Below are 14142 nucleotides of genomic sequence, written 5' to 3'. Positions count from 1 at the left end.
GGGGTGCGGGAGGCTTTCGCCCTTTGAGGAAGCGGATTCAAATTACGAGACAGGAAAAAGAAATAAATCCGAGTGTTGCGAAAACGTTTTCTTGAGGGTGGCAAGAGGGCAGAGGGGACCCTCCGCGGGGTTCATCGTCCTTTCGCAGGAAATCGTTCCATCATGGAACATAAGTCGAGGAAATAAAAATGTGCAGGTCCTTGCGTGCCTCCCCAGCCCAGTTCCCCTCTTACCAAGAAGACCACTGGACCAAATCGCAAAGGCAGCCACCCGGTCCCTGCGACCTCTGGGAGACGGACTCCTGGATGTCCGAGCGGCACTGAGGAAGGGCCCAAAGGACGATGCCTGGAAGCCTGGGGGTATCCCTCCACCCCATCAGGATATCTTCCTAATAAGAGGACAGCCCCCCCCCCTACAAAGAATGGGATCCTCCTCTCTTGGTGCGCATTTTCAGCGCCATTCTAGACATTTAAGGTTGACTTTCCTCTCCCCTCCCTCATTCTCCTCCCCCCCCCCGGGTTTTTTTGGGGCTGGGTCCGCTGTCTCTCCCCGCCTCCCATTCGGGTCTTCCTCCACCGCTGGGGCGGGGGGCTCCCCCCGACACGAACGAAAGAACCGGCCCCGGTCATTACCTTTGTCAACCGTGGAGGAGCCCTCGCCAGCAACACAGCCCCAAACCGATCCGGATTTCGTTGCTGTGCGGCGCCAGTTCCCCTGAGAGTCTTGCGAGGTTTCTCCAGAGCCCCCACCCCCACCCCGCCGCCGCCGCCGCCACCCCCGATCTGTGTCTCTTCTTGCACCCGGCTGGCAGTGAAAACCCGCGTCCAGGAGGCTCCTCCGCTTTGAGACGAGGGAGCGCAGCCATTGCGGTGGGTCGGCAGCCCTCGGGGTTCTCTTCAAGCCCGCCTTGCCTGGCACAGTCGGGCATCGAGCGCCTCGTTGGGGGTCTTCGGCTCTCCGGAGCCGCGATCGCTGCTGGCACTGAGCCGTGCCAGAGCAGGGCAGGCGGGGGGCGGCCCCCGGTTGCCTGCAGGGGTGGAGCCTTAACCCAGGGGCGGGGCCTGAACGGCTCCCCCCGCCCCGCGCCCACCTGTGTCTGCCTCCACCCGGACCCACTGGACGGCGCCGCCGCAGCCGGAGCGCCAGCAGGGACCCGCCGCGGCCGCAGGTGCCCATGGACAGAAGGCAGCGTGCCCGCCGCTGAGCCCCCGCCGCCAGCCATGGAGCCCCCCAGCCTGGGCCGACAGGACGCCTCGGAGAGCGCCCGTCTGGTGAGCAGCCGCGACCCGGCCGGCGCCGGCAGCCTTCGCCTCAAGAGGTAAGGGGCCATGCAGCCCCTGTGCCGCCCTGCTCGCCCTCTCCCTTCCCATCGCTGGCCCCGCAAGCCCCTTCCCCATGGGCTGCCAGAAGGCCGGATCGCGCCCCACGGAGCCTCTTGGAAGCCCCCTCTCCCGGCTGTGGGAGGCTCCTACTTGGGACCAGCCGGACAACGATCCCCCGGCCCTCCTCTTCCCCCGACGCGCCCCCCTCTTCCCGCGGAGCCGCCGTCCAGCCCGGCGCATCTTCGACGGCTCGAGCAGCCTTCCCTTGCTCCACCGCGCCTGGCTCCCTGCTTTGCCTCCAGCCAAGTCTGCCTGCCTGCTTGCCTCCCCCTTTTCAACGCTCCGCTGGCAGCCCCTCTCCTCCGGTGCCTGGGGGTCGGGGGTCGCGGGTTGCGGGGGTCCCCGGCCCAGCTTTCCTTAAAGCCGACGGCGGAGGACATTCCTCAGCGATGGGAGGGGGTGGAGCGTAAAGGAGGAGGGGGGAGCTGGCTGGCTGAAGCCGTGGCTGGGACTCCCTCGATGGGGCGGCCAGGGAGTGGCGTCCACTCGTGCTCGCGGTGGGGCTGCCTTTCTCACGTGCTGCCCTTTTCTCCCCCTCCCCGGTTCCTCCGCTTTTAAGCTTGCCCGTGCGTAAAAGAGGCGAAGGGGGGGGGGGGGGAAGGCAGCCAGCCGAGGCAAGTTACTCAGAAGGAAGTCCGCTTGCGTTCCATGGGGCTTACCCCAGCAAAGTGGCCTTAGAGCCGCCGCACTCCGGGTTCGGGGGCTCTTCGCTGAGCCAGGCTCCAGGCTCTCGGCCTCTACCCACCCCACACTTGTAGGGCGGAGGGCGGCCTCTTACTCAGTGCGGGATGAGGGCTGCTGGCGGGGGGTGGGTCGTCTGGCTGGGCGGGGGGACCCCGACGGGCCTTTCCTTACGGCTGCTGCAGTGACGTGGGCGGGAAGGGGGCCCCAGCGCTCCGTGGCCACTGCACCAAAAGGCGCCCGCAGTGGCCGGCCAAGCCCTCCGCGCTAGCACGTGGGAGTGGGTGTCCCTGGGTGTGCGACGCCCCGGAGTTACATAACCCCCCCACCAGCAAGCCCCACGCCCGCAGCCACGTGTGAGGAGGACGGAGCGCCACCCAAGGTTTCCTTGGGGGGAGTCCAGCCACTCCGAAGACTGACGGGGTGCCCACCCTGCAGGGAATCCTCGAAACGCCGCGGGCCTGGGACGCATCGGTGGGTGGGGATCTGCCTGGGCCCCTTCCAGCCGCCAATTCTTCGCCTTCGCTCCCTCTGCAAGCCAACTCCCCCACCCCCCACACACACATATCAGGAGGTGCTTTGTTTGCACCCATCCGCTTAAGGAGCTCTGCTGGGTGCCAGCAGGGACAGGTTGGGTGTGGGCTGGGGAAATGTGCTCTTGGCAAGTGTCACCCCTCACTTCCCTTCTGCCTCTTTCACTCTGGCCATTGGGGGGCTGAAGGTCCAGGCCCTCAGTTCCCCCTCCAAGCCCCATCAATCCTTCCTCTCGCCCAGGCACCTGCTTGAAGAGATAAGCCCTGAAGGTCACAAGAGTCAGGGGGCGGGGCAGGGTGGGGGGAGATAAACATGAAGGTCCCGGTCTGCAACATCAGCTTTCAGCCCCACCCACCTGTCTTTTTAGAATTTTGCTTCCTCCAGATTGATGAAGAGTTTCCTGTGAACTCCAGATATTGCAGGAGGTTTTGTGTCACTTTGATAGAACCTGTAGGGGGAGAAAAAGCGGACACGGAATTTGTCCTTGTGACTTGTTGTGACCCCTCAGGGTTTTCCAGCAAGAGATGGTTTGCCATTGCCTGCCTCTGCACCACAACTCTGGTGTCCCTGGTCCAAATACTAGCTTCGCTTCTGAGATTCCCACAAGATCAAGCTTGCTTGGGGCTGCATACTTGGTCCTAATAAAAGGTATTGGGGAGGGGGGGAGCTGGGCCTGGTTTCTCTCCCAGCTCTGCATGGCCAGCCTTAGGAGCAGCAGTGGCATAGTGGTTAAGAGCAGGTGCATTCTAATCTGGAGGAACCGGGTTTGATTCCCTTATCTGCCGCCTGAGCTGTGGAGGCTTATCTGGGGAATTCAGATTAGCCTGTACACTCCCACACATGCCAGCTGGGTGACCTTGGGCTAGTCACAGCTCTCGGAGCTCTCTCGGCCCCACCTACCTCACAGGGTGTTTGTTGTGAGGGGGGAAGGGCAAGGAGATTGTCAGCCCCTTTGAGTCTCCTACAGGAGAGAAAGGGGGATATAAATCTAAACTCCTCCTCCTTCTTCTTCGAGGTATCCAATTGACTTGTGCTTCTGGCTTTTGCAGGCTGAGATCCACTTCATCCAATGTATGGAATGGATCAGGGGAACCCCCTTTCACCTACAAGTGCCCACATAGTTATAGAGGAGAACATGCAAACAGCAGAGTTAAAAGACCCTCGCATGCAAGAAGTGTGGAGTGTGGCATTGTTCCGTAAATGTTAAATGCTGTCAGTCCCCAGTAGGCGTTGTAACTGGTCGCTGTGCTTTTGGGAATATGTCTGAGTTTTACATGGAAAAGTTAAGGCCTGTTTTTGCATTCTGCAGCCTTTGAAACCCAGTAGATTACCATATGTGATGTAACACAATGATTAAGAGCAGGAGCTGTGCTCTGTAAGTTAGCTGCCTCTCTTCCGGCCATATAATAATAATGTTGAAGACTGTCATGGTTAGAATCAATTGGCTGTTGTGGGTTTTCTGGGTTTTTACTCCTAACATTTCATAGCAAAAACTATCAGAACTCAGTCACACAGTCCCAAAAACCCACAACCACCATATAATAATAACTTACTGCCATCAGGTCTATGGGTAACTTATGGCAACCCCTAGAAGTTGCACCTTATGGGTTTGTTCAAGGCAAGAGATGAGCAGAAATGGATGGGTTGCCTTCCTCTGCTAACAGGCTGTGGTCTATCTTGGTGATTACCTGTACTAACTATGGCCAACCCCGCTTAGCTTCCAAGATTTAAGAACATAAGAACAAGCCAGCTGGATCAGACCACAGTCCATCTAGTTCAGCTCTCTGCTACTCGCAGTGGCCCACCAGGTGCCTTTGGCATCTCACATGCAGGATGTGAAAGCAATGGCCTTCTGCGGCTGTTGCTCCTGAGCACCTGGTCTGCTAAGGCATTTGTAATCTCAGATCAAGGAGGATCAAGATTGGTAGCCATACATCGACTTCTCCTCCATAAATCTGTCCAAGCCCTTTTTAAAGCTATCCAGGTTAGTGGCCATCACCACCTCCTGTGGCAGCATATTCCAAACACCAATCACGTGTTGCGTGAAAAAATGTTTCCTTTTATTAGTCCTTATTCCTCCCCCCAGCATTTTCAATGAATGCCCCCTGGTTCTAGTATTGTGAGAAAGAGAGAAAAATTTCTCTGTCAACATTTTCTACCCCATGCATAATTTTATAGACTTCAATAATATCCCCCCTCTAACCTCTCCAAACTAAAGAGTCCCAAACGCTGCAGCCTTTCCTCATAAGGAAGGTGCTCCAATCCCTCAATCATCCTCATTGCCCTTCTCTGCACTTTTTCTATCTCCTCAATATTCTTTTTGAGATGCGGCGACCAGAACTGAACCCAGTACTCCAAGTGTGGTCGCCCCACGGCTTTATATAAGGGCATGACAATCCTTGCAGTTTTATTATCAATTCCTTTCCTAATTATCCCCAGCATAGAGTTTGCCTTTTTCACAGCTGCCATGCATTGAGTTGACATTCCCATGGAACTATCAACTAAGATGTCCAAATCTCTTTCCTGGTCTGTGACTGATAGCACAGCTCAGGCTGATCTAGGCTATTTAGACTTTTACACTGCAAAAAAGCCTATACCACCAAAGTCATTAAAGTACCACAAAGGCTCCTGCTTGTGCTAAGCCTTGTATCCTGCCTTTCTGCCTTGAAAAAAAAGCCACCACGAGAGCTAACCTTGTAAAACAGTCATTATAAAATCATTAAAGTCAATACCCCTCCCCAAAATACATAATTAAAGCAGGTTTTTTAAAAGTTAAAAACAGAGTTAAAATGCACACAACGCAGTTAAAGCACATGCAAAACACATAATTAAAATACACAATTAAAGCAAGTTTTTAAAGGGTTAAACACAGTTAAAATGCACACAACACTGTTAAAGTACATGCAAAACATAAAAACATGAAAAAAAATAAACTCCACCCAGACACATGCTAATGCGATCGCAATTGCAAATGAACTCCATCTGGGCACATGCAAATACACCTCGCCCCCATCTCTAACGAGGACAAAACATACACCCCACCGCTCAGTCACTTCACGCTTTGCTGCAGAGAAATACAATTTTCCGTGATATGACTCTGAAGATGCTAGCCGTGGCTGCAGGCAAAACATTAGGAGCAAAAACTACCAGACCTCAGCCACAAAGCCCGGGAAACCCACAACAACACCCAATACAAATGTTGGCTAGGATGGAGAGGTCCCTGAGGGAATAATGATTTAGGTGAGGGTATACCTTTTTGAGGGAGTTGCTCCTGAGCATGCTTAATGCATGGAGCTGCCTTCCATTAGGTCAGAGATAGGTGTCAAACTTGCAGCCCTCCAGATGTTATGGACTACAGTTCCCATCATCCCTTGCCAGCATCATGCAGGCAGGGGATGATGGGAACTATAGTCCATAACACCTGGAGGGGCGCGAGTTTGACACCTGTGGCTCACCATTCATAATAATATACAGTTCTATCCTGCCTCCTTCTGTTCTCCCCTTTGTCTCATCCCTCCCCCCGCAAAACTACTTGAAAGTTTAAGACCTCCCCTTGCTACTGCCACCTTGTGCAGCCTTGAGCACATCACTTTCCCCCAGCCTCAGACCCCACCTGTAAAACCAGAAGCCAAGAGACCTCCTGGTGCTCAAGGTGCTGTTGTGATGGTGAACCCAAGAAAGACTATAAACAACAAGGCATACAGCTGAGTCCTCCTAACATCCAGTCTCACCTGAAGAATCATAGGCTGGTTCCGCATTGGCCAAAAACAGCGGTGTGAAAACAGTATAAACCCTTTTACACTGTTTTAAACCCTTTTACACCATTTTCACACCGCTGTTTTTGGCCCATGCAGAACCAGCCATAGAGTTGGAAGAAACCCCAAGGTCCATCAAGTCCCAACCCCCTGCAATGCAAAGATGATGGAGTCCCCTTTCAGATTACCATTTTAAACCGGATATTTTCTACTGTTGGCCTGTTTCTGAGTAAAGATTTGCAGAGACAGGTGTTTCTTTTTGCTCATTTTGGTCCATCTGTGAGCCACCTCTAAAGCACTCTGGCACCATTTCTCCCTGCTTTTTCCTGCAACATATTCTTTGCCACAAAAAGGACGAAAAAGAATGGAAATGGCTGAGCCTCAGAATGCCAATGGGACACAAGCAGCTTTGTCTGAAAAGGTTTTTTAAAAAACCTGTTAGCAGCTAGAAACCTAAAATAGTTGTGTCTGAAAAGACACAAAAAATTGTAGCAATGACTTCTAAAATACTAGATTATAAGGGCAGCCTGAAAGGGGGCCAGAGTGTCTGCTTCAGAAATGAAGAGCAATGTATCTTGCTAGAATTGTGTAGCCTTTTCTCAACCACTAAGGTCTGTTACACACACACAAACTGGGAGGCCTAAAAGGCAAGGCAGAAGTTCCTCATCTTCTCTGCCTTCTTTAAGTGTGAACACTGTTAAGTTGACTAAATTAAAAAGAACCCCACTGATTCACTTAGTTCCTCTCCTTCAGCGAGGTCTCCTCCAGGTTCTTAGCCAAACAAAGATCTTCCTTAAGACCTATCACCTGAGAGCCTTGGGAATTGAACCATGGATCTTCTGCATGCAAAACAGATGCTCTAACACTGAGCCACAGTCCCTGTCTACCTGTCACCTGCAGGTCCTGTCTGGGCCTATCCTGAGGCTCAGTCTCTTTGCTCCCAGCAGTGAAGGGAGCCGTCCCTTCTCTGAACTACAAAAAAACAAACACAAAACTGGCTGGGATTAATTTTTCTCACTGAAGCTGCTTTGCAGGCATCTTCTGGGCTATATATCCCCGTTGCCACAGATATATGGGAATTCAGAGGTGTTCAGTTCTAGCCTAGGCTAGCACAAATTGGCAATCTCTGTAATAGATGGGTCTCCTCTGCTGTCAGACATTTGGGTGAGGGGGTGGATGCTGAGTTAGGGCGGGTGTGCAAAAGCAGGGGTGGATTTTGCTGGCACAAGGATCGGAGGGAGCAGCCGTGAGTGGAGGTGGAAGGGGGGGGCATGTGACACACTGCTCTGCAGTCTGTGTAATAAATGGAGCCATTTGGGACGCACCGAGGCGTGAAATAACTGAGGCTTCAACAAGGAAAAAGGAGAAGAGCTGGGAAGGAGGCAGGGCCCAAGATCTCACCCCAGGATATCCCCAGTTCTGTGGCAACTCCTCCACAGAGAAAGAACTGTGATAAAGCTGTGACTTCCACCCACCCCCAGGGAAGCTGAGAGGCAGTAAGCTAGGATAGTCTGAGAAAGGGCTCTTTCCTTTTTGATTGGCTACTTCTCTATGTTTATTTTTTTGCAATTCCTACCCCCACTACCCTCACAAAAGCTCAGGAAGGCAAGCTACTTCTGGTATGTAAAATAATGATCGAGAAGAGTTTTAAGGCAATGATTCATATTTTAACTGTAAAATGTGTTTTGAGTACCATCATGTGAAATGTTGGCCAATTTCAGTTGTATACAAATATACATGTTGGACCCAAGCCGGATTAATGCCTGCCCACTGGATACTGTTTCTTCAGATTCAAATCACAGGTGACACTAGAGATACGTCTTCAGATCCCAAAATCGGTAACTGAGCAACAAAAGCAATTTTGGAAGCGGAATAATGATAGGGATTGGCATTTGTGTGGAAGTAAGGGAGGTGTTACATTATTCCCCCTCCAAATATGTTTCCATCACTGAAAATGGATCCCTCATATCGCCATAGGAAGGATAAAGACTTGCACAAGGTTTTTTTTAGGCCTTCATGCAGTCTGTAAGAACCATTTCCAGTGAGTGACAAGGAGGCACAAAGCAGCTTATAATAGTCTTCCCCTCCCCACAACAGACACCTTGTGAGATAGATGGGGCTGAGAGAGTGATAAGGAAACAAAAGCAGTTCATCACCAGATTAGAACCTATGGTGGAGGAGTGGGGAATCAAACCCAGTCCTCCAGAATAGAGTTTTCAACCACCGATTTTACCCACTACACCATGCTGATTAGAATTCTTCAGATGACTTCTTGAGAAGCTAATGAATTTTGGCACCTAAATGGCTCCATCTTCTTGCTTTGAGGCTTGAAATGTATTGATTCTGCAACGGCCTATCATTGGTTTAGGTTGTATGTTGTGGAGGGAGGGCGGTTCCAATACAATCAGCCAGTTGTGCAATATTTAATTGTTCCATGATGAAGAAAGAGGGATTTCATTTGGCCTTCTGTGCCTCTGAGTACTCATTTAAAATATATTATGTGTCACTTTCCTCCTGATAACAGCACCCTGCAAACTTCAAAGTTATAAACAAGCTAAAATAAAATAAAACTCAGATTCATCAAGACACCCATTAGCCACACTCCTACTGTTACAACGCTCCCTTTGGCCCACAGTTTGATGCCATTCACATCTCGAAAGCTTATTTCAACAAATTAAGAAAACTTCAGAGCTGCAGTTGATCTTGGGGATAAATACTACACCACGAAAAAGAACTGCCTGGCAAAATGAGAAAGACTGTCAATCTGCAGTCCAAGATGGTGGCACCCTCTCCCTTCCCATTCCCAGGTGGCAGGTCTTTCTACCACATCTAAGAAGGGGGTGCCCCGACCTGGGTGGCCAAGGATAACCTGATCTCATCAGAGCTCAGAAGCAATGCAGGGTTGGCCCTGATTAGTGCTTGTGTAACCTCAGCTTGTGGGTTCTGTGGGGCAGTACTTGGAAGGAGTTGCAAAGAACCAAATTTAAACAAAACAGTTTACTTCTCTTTACAAATAACATTAAACATCAACATTTAACATTTACAATTTAAGGTCCTGTTCAGGTTTGCATTTCAAGTCCTTATATTTACAGTCTACTGATATTGCCAAGTCCAATTCTTCTTTGCTGGTGGTTGGTTTGAAGACTTCAGAGGCTTGGTGAACGAGATTCAAGATGATGAAGGTTCCCAGAAAACTCTCACCATTTACATACACAAAAACCCTGAAACAATAAATTCTAACATTTAAAATATAGCAAAAAAAATAAACTCCCTTCCCACTAGTTCCCCACAACATTGCCGTTACCTTAAACAAGGTGTTAAGGGCTTAATAAAATCACTTGTCCCAGCCTGGTAGCCTTGCTTCCTCCAACCTCATGAGTTCTGCAGCATTCTGCTTCTCTTTTCAGACTCCACCTTTCTGGAGTCATCCCATTCTGACACAGGGGTTACATTCTCCCCCCACTAAAATTCTGTCGTCCCGACAGTATTTACAATTTAACTCTTGAAATGATTGAACAATGATATATTACAGTGATGTGATGTAGACTCCAATTAACCCTTACTGAAAATTCAGAACATAATCAGCTAACTTAGTAGGCTGGGTTCTAACTCTTTATGTCTAGGGGTAGGTTACTAATTTCCCCAGAGATCCTGTACTGGTAGGAACCACATTTGGTGAATCTGACAGCACAACCTTGTCTTTCCCTTGTCTTGTCTTACAAGGATTTCTGGACTGCAGTAACCTCATCAGAGGGGGGGAGCTTGGTGTGAATTCCCTTGCCATGGGATTGAGGTCTGAAAGAGAGTTAGATGTGGATGCAAAACCTTCTACTACCGAGTTCACATCAGCTAGCATTTGGCTCTGCATGCAACGAATAGGACTCTCTGGAATGTCCGAATCACTAATGTACTCAGAGGAGGAAATAAAACCACATGGTCTCAGCATATCCCGTGCAGAGTTCGAACAACACCTTTGCCATCTTCTGATTGGACTCTGTATACAGGAAGGGTTTCATCAGGTTGTCTCAGAACTATATGCACAACAGGTTCCCATCGGTCAGTTAATTTCTGCATTTCATGGGGGGCTTAAGTCACGAACTAGCACTCTGTCTCCTGTTGAAATGGTTGATTTGATGACTTTCATATCCCATCTTCGCTTCTTGTTGGCTTGCTGATGCTTTTCACTTTCCTGAGTGGCCAAAATCATATGCATAACGGGCTCATGCTAAGTCTCTTACATAGTCTTGATGAGTTACTTCTGTTTTGCTCCTTCTCGATTTTATCCGAAAACACAAATCAATTGGTAGTAATGGTTGTCTTCCAAACATTAAAAAAATAAGGAGATTCTCCAGTAGTATCGTTTTTGGTACAATTATAAGCATGAACTAATGGTTTTATGTACTTTCTCCAATTAGATTTCTTATTTACCTCTAATGTGCCCAACATGTCTAAAAGGGCAATGCGATTGAACCTCTCCACAGGATTTCCTCTTGGGTGATATGGTGTTGTATGGGACTTAGTCCCTGCAATTTTACTCAGTTCTGTAACCAGTTCCGACTCAAAGGCTGCTCCTTGATCACTGTGGAATCTTCTAGGAAATCCATAATGGCATATAAAAAATTTTCCCAGAGAGTTGTAGCTACTGTTCTCGCAGTCTGATCTCGGAGTAGGGTATGCTTGTGCATATTTGGTAAAATGATCAGTAACTACTAAAATATTTTTTTGGTGCCATTTACACCAGGTTCAAGAGTTAAAAAATCTATACAGACTAACTCTAAAGGAGCATATGTTTTTATGTTAACTAATTCAGCTGCTCTTTCTACTCTCGCTTTCCTCTTTACACAGCTGCTCACAATTAGGCACTTCTGTTCTATAGCTTGTGCCATTTTAGGCCAGAAGAATCTATCCTAGCCAATTCCAAAGTTCTTTCAATTCCAAAATGACCCATTTCATCATGAATGCCTTCCAGAGCTCTCTTCCGATGAGTGTAAGGGATCACAAGTTGCTTCTACATCTTCTCCTTTTAAGTTGAACCTTCCGATATAGAACTCCATTTAACAGAAAAAGTTGGGGCCACTCTCTCAAGTACCAGTCTAGTTTCATACTCCTCTTTTCTTACTTCATCCCAGGTGGGTTTATGCCTTCTCTCCAAAAGTGTATTATTCTAGCTATATATTTGTCCCTTCTTTGCAACTTCTTCCAGTCAGGAAACTCATCATTTTGATCAGAAGGGATTTAATATGACATCCTTCATTTGCAAAATTCTTCTGGAATACTGTTCTCAGAGGAAGGTAAGGTCTCAATATAACTGTGGTCCCACTTCATTACATCTTGGCACTACTGGATGTTTGGGGCGTATTAATTATGAACTTGATAACTGCCTTTACAGACTTCAGCATCCCATGACTTTAGTGCATTAGGATCATGTTGAATCTTTAGGAGCATTTTAGAAATTCTTTCTAGTTGTTTATCTCCTTCCTCATCCTCAGTGAGCTCTTCATGTCTCCTAGAAAGTGAGTCAGCATCTATATTAGCTTTTCCAGATCTGTAGACTATTTCAAAATTATATAAAGATAATGCTGACACCCACCTCTGCCCTGCAGCATCTAATTTGGCAGAGGTTAGAACATAAGTCAATGGGTTGTTATCAGTCATTACCTTGAACTCTGATCCATACAAAAAAATCATGGAACTTGTCACAAACTGCCCATTTTAATGCCAAAAACTCCAATTTGTGCACTGGATAATTGGCGTTCACTCACGGCTTAAACCTCTACTGGCATACGATGACACGGAGACAGTTATTTTGCACTTGGTATAGGGCTGCACCTAATCCTGTGAGACTAGCATCCGTATGCAATATATATATAACCTCCAGTCTGTGCAAATCCCAATACTGGTGCTGTGGTCAACTTTAACTTTAAAGTCTCAAAGGCCTCTTGACAGCCTACATCCCATTTGTCTTTGAGAGACTGGTTTCCTTTATTTTTACTTCCTCTAGAACTACCTGCTAGCAATGAATTTAATGGCTTAGCAATGATTGAATATCCTGACACAAACCTCCTATAATATCCAGCAAAACCCAAGAAATCTCCAAAGTTCACTGAGGTTTGTAGGCACCGGCCAGGTGGTAATGGCATCTGTCTTTTCTTTTGTCTGGCTCTATTCCAGAGGCTGATATGATATGACCTAAATATTTCACTGATGATTGAAATAATTCTTACATTTAGAAGGGGCCAACTTTAATCCCATATGTCTGAAGTCTTTGCAAAACCTTGAGGAGACGTTCTTCATGCTCTTCTTTAGTTGCAGAGAATATGATCAAATCATCTAAAAAAGGCAATCGCTTTCAGTAAGGTTTAAGCCTTGCATCACATTTTCCATCATTCAGAGCTGAAAGGTTGAGGGGGCATTTGTTAACCCTTGGGCATCATCTTGAACTGCCAATTACCAAACGGAGTGGTAAATGCTGTCTTTTGGCAATCTGCTGGGTCCATTGGCACCTGATAATATCCACTTTTTAAATCTAAGACAGAGAACCACTATGATCCATAAGTAATGCAAAATTTCTTCTATTCTTGGCAGAGGGTAAGCATCCTTTTCTGTTAAATTATTTAATTTCCTATAGTCCACTACCATCCTAAGAGCCCCATTTTTTCTTCCTTACCAATACTATTGGTGATGCATATGGACTGTTGGTTTCTTCAATTACACCTAGTGTAGCCAACTCCCTCAAATGTTATCGTAGGGTCTTCAAAATCTGTAGGTGAAACTCGGCCTAGTTCTCTCTCTAAAAGTGGGCACATCACTTCTTAAATAAATTTTTTGTGGTGACACCTGAAACTCTCCCAAGGTCTAAATCATGCATTGCAAAGACCCTTGGTGTTTCTGTTGCTATCGCTAGAAATTCTTTCCTGTTCTGACTGACTTAATGCTGAAGCTTCAAAATTTAAAACTGGGAATTCATTTCCATTTATATTTGTGAGGTCCAAACCTGACAGGGCTAGAGCTCTTTGTCCATTCTACTTCAGAAGCTTTAGCAACTACTGTATGAGGCTTCAATACAATATCCTTTTGTGTCAAATTCTTGACACAGACCCCTATTCTCATATTTGATACCATAGGTTTTACTATTTGTGGAAAGATGGATAACCCTCCTGGTCCAGCTGTCACTTCTGGGTCTTCTAAAAGGACTGTTGTTCCTATTTTCTGTGGTGAAGTTTGCAACACACCTGTCACTGTGCATGCTCTTCCTGCTGGGACATGTACAGGCCTTCCACCCTGCAGCCATACTTCACTTCCCTCTTCCACTTCACCCTTCTTCCTTTGACTCTCTAAATAATAGCTGCAAGCTTCTTTCCAACGATATGGCAAGTCTCGCTTAGCTGCAAACTGATCCCATCTGAATCAATATTGGCATAAGTCACACATCTTAACACATTAGTACCAATAATGGCTGAAACTTGTTGATTCATGCTTGGTCTGGGCACACTAGAGCTAAAATTTCATATTTCTCTTCTATACCTTCAGTATTAATTGGAATGTGCAATTCTAGAAATATAAATCCCAAATAGGGCACTGTCTGACCTCCTGCTCCTTCTATTTCCAATAGATCCCTAATAGGCTGCAGTTCACGATGAGATAAATGGGCTTTTTATAAAATGTCTCTACAAATGCATGTCACTTGTGAACCTGTATCTATTAAACAGCAGCATTTCACTCCATCCAAATATACACAGTCATAGCATACAGGTCCTATCAAACCTTGCAATTGTTTCTTTCCCACCCAT

The 14142-nt window shown here is 47.7% G+C and overlaps 1 protein-coding gene across 1 annotated transcript in view; it reads left to right on the top strand.

Moving 5' to 3' along the window:
- Positions 1–1124: 1124 nt before the first annotated feature.
- SLC30A3 (solute carrier family 30 member 3) overlaps positions 1125–14142 on the top strand; it is a 34794-nt gene continuing 21776 nt past the window's right edge. The window contains exon 1 of the mRNA XM_048482771.1: positions 1125–1318. Coding sequence (XP_048338728.1) covers positions 1221–1318 — 98 coding nt within the window. The 5' untranslated portion in view covers positions 1125–1220. The remainder of the gene's footprint in view (positions 1319–14142) is intronic.

Source organism: Sphaerodactylus townsendi, linkage group LG01 (assembly GCF_021028975.2).
Source record: "Sphaerodactylus townsendi isolate TG3544 linkage group LG01, MPM_Stown_v2.3, whole genome shotgun sequence".
NCBI classification, from domain to species: domain Eukaryota; kingdom Metazoa; phylum Chordata; class Lepidosauria; order Squamata; family Sphaerodactylidae; genus Sphaerodactylus; species Sphaerodactylus townsendi.
The sequence above is the reverse complement of the archived record's forward strand: the minus strand, read 5'-3'. Positions and strand labels throughout refer to the sequence as shown.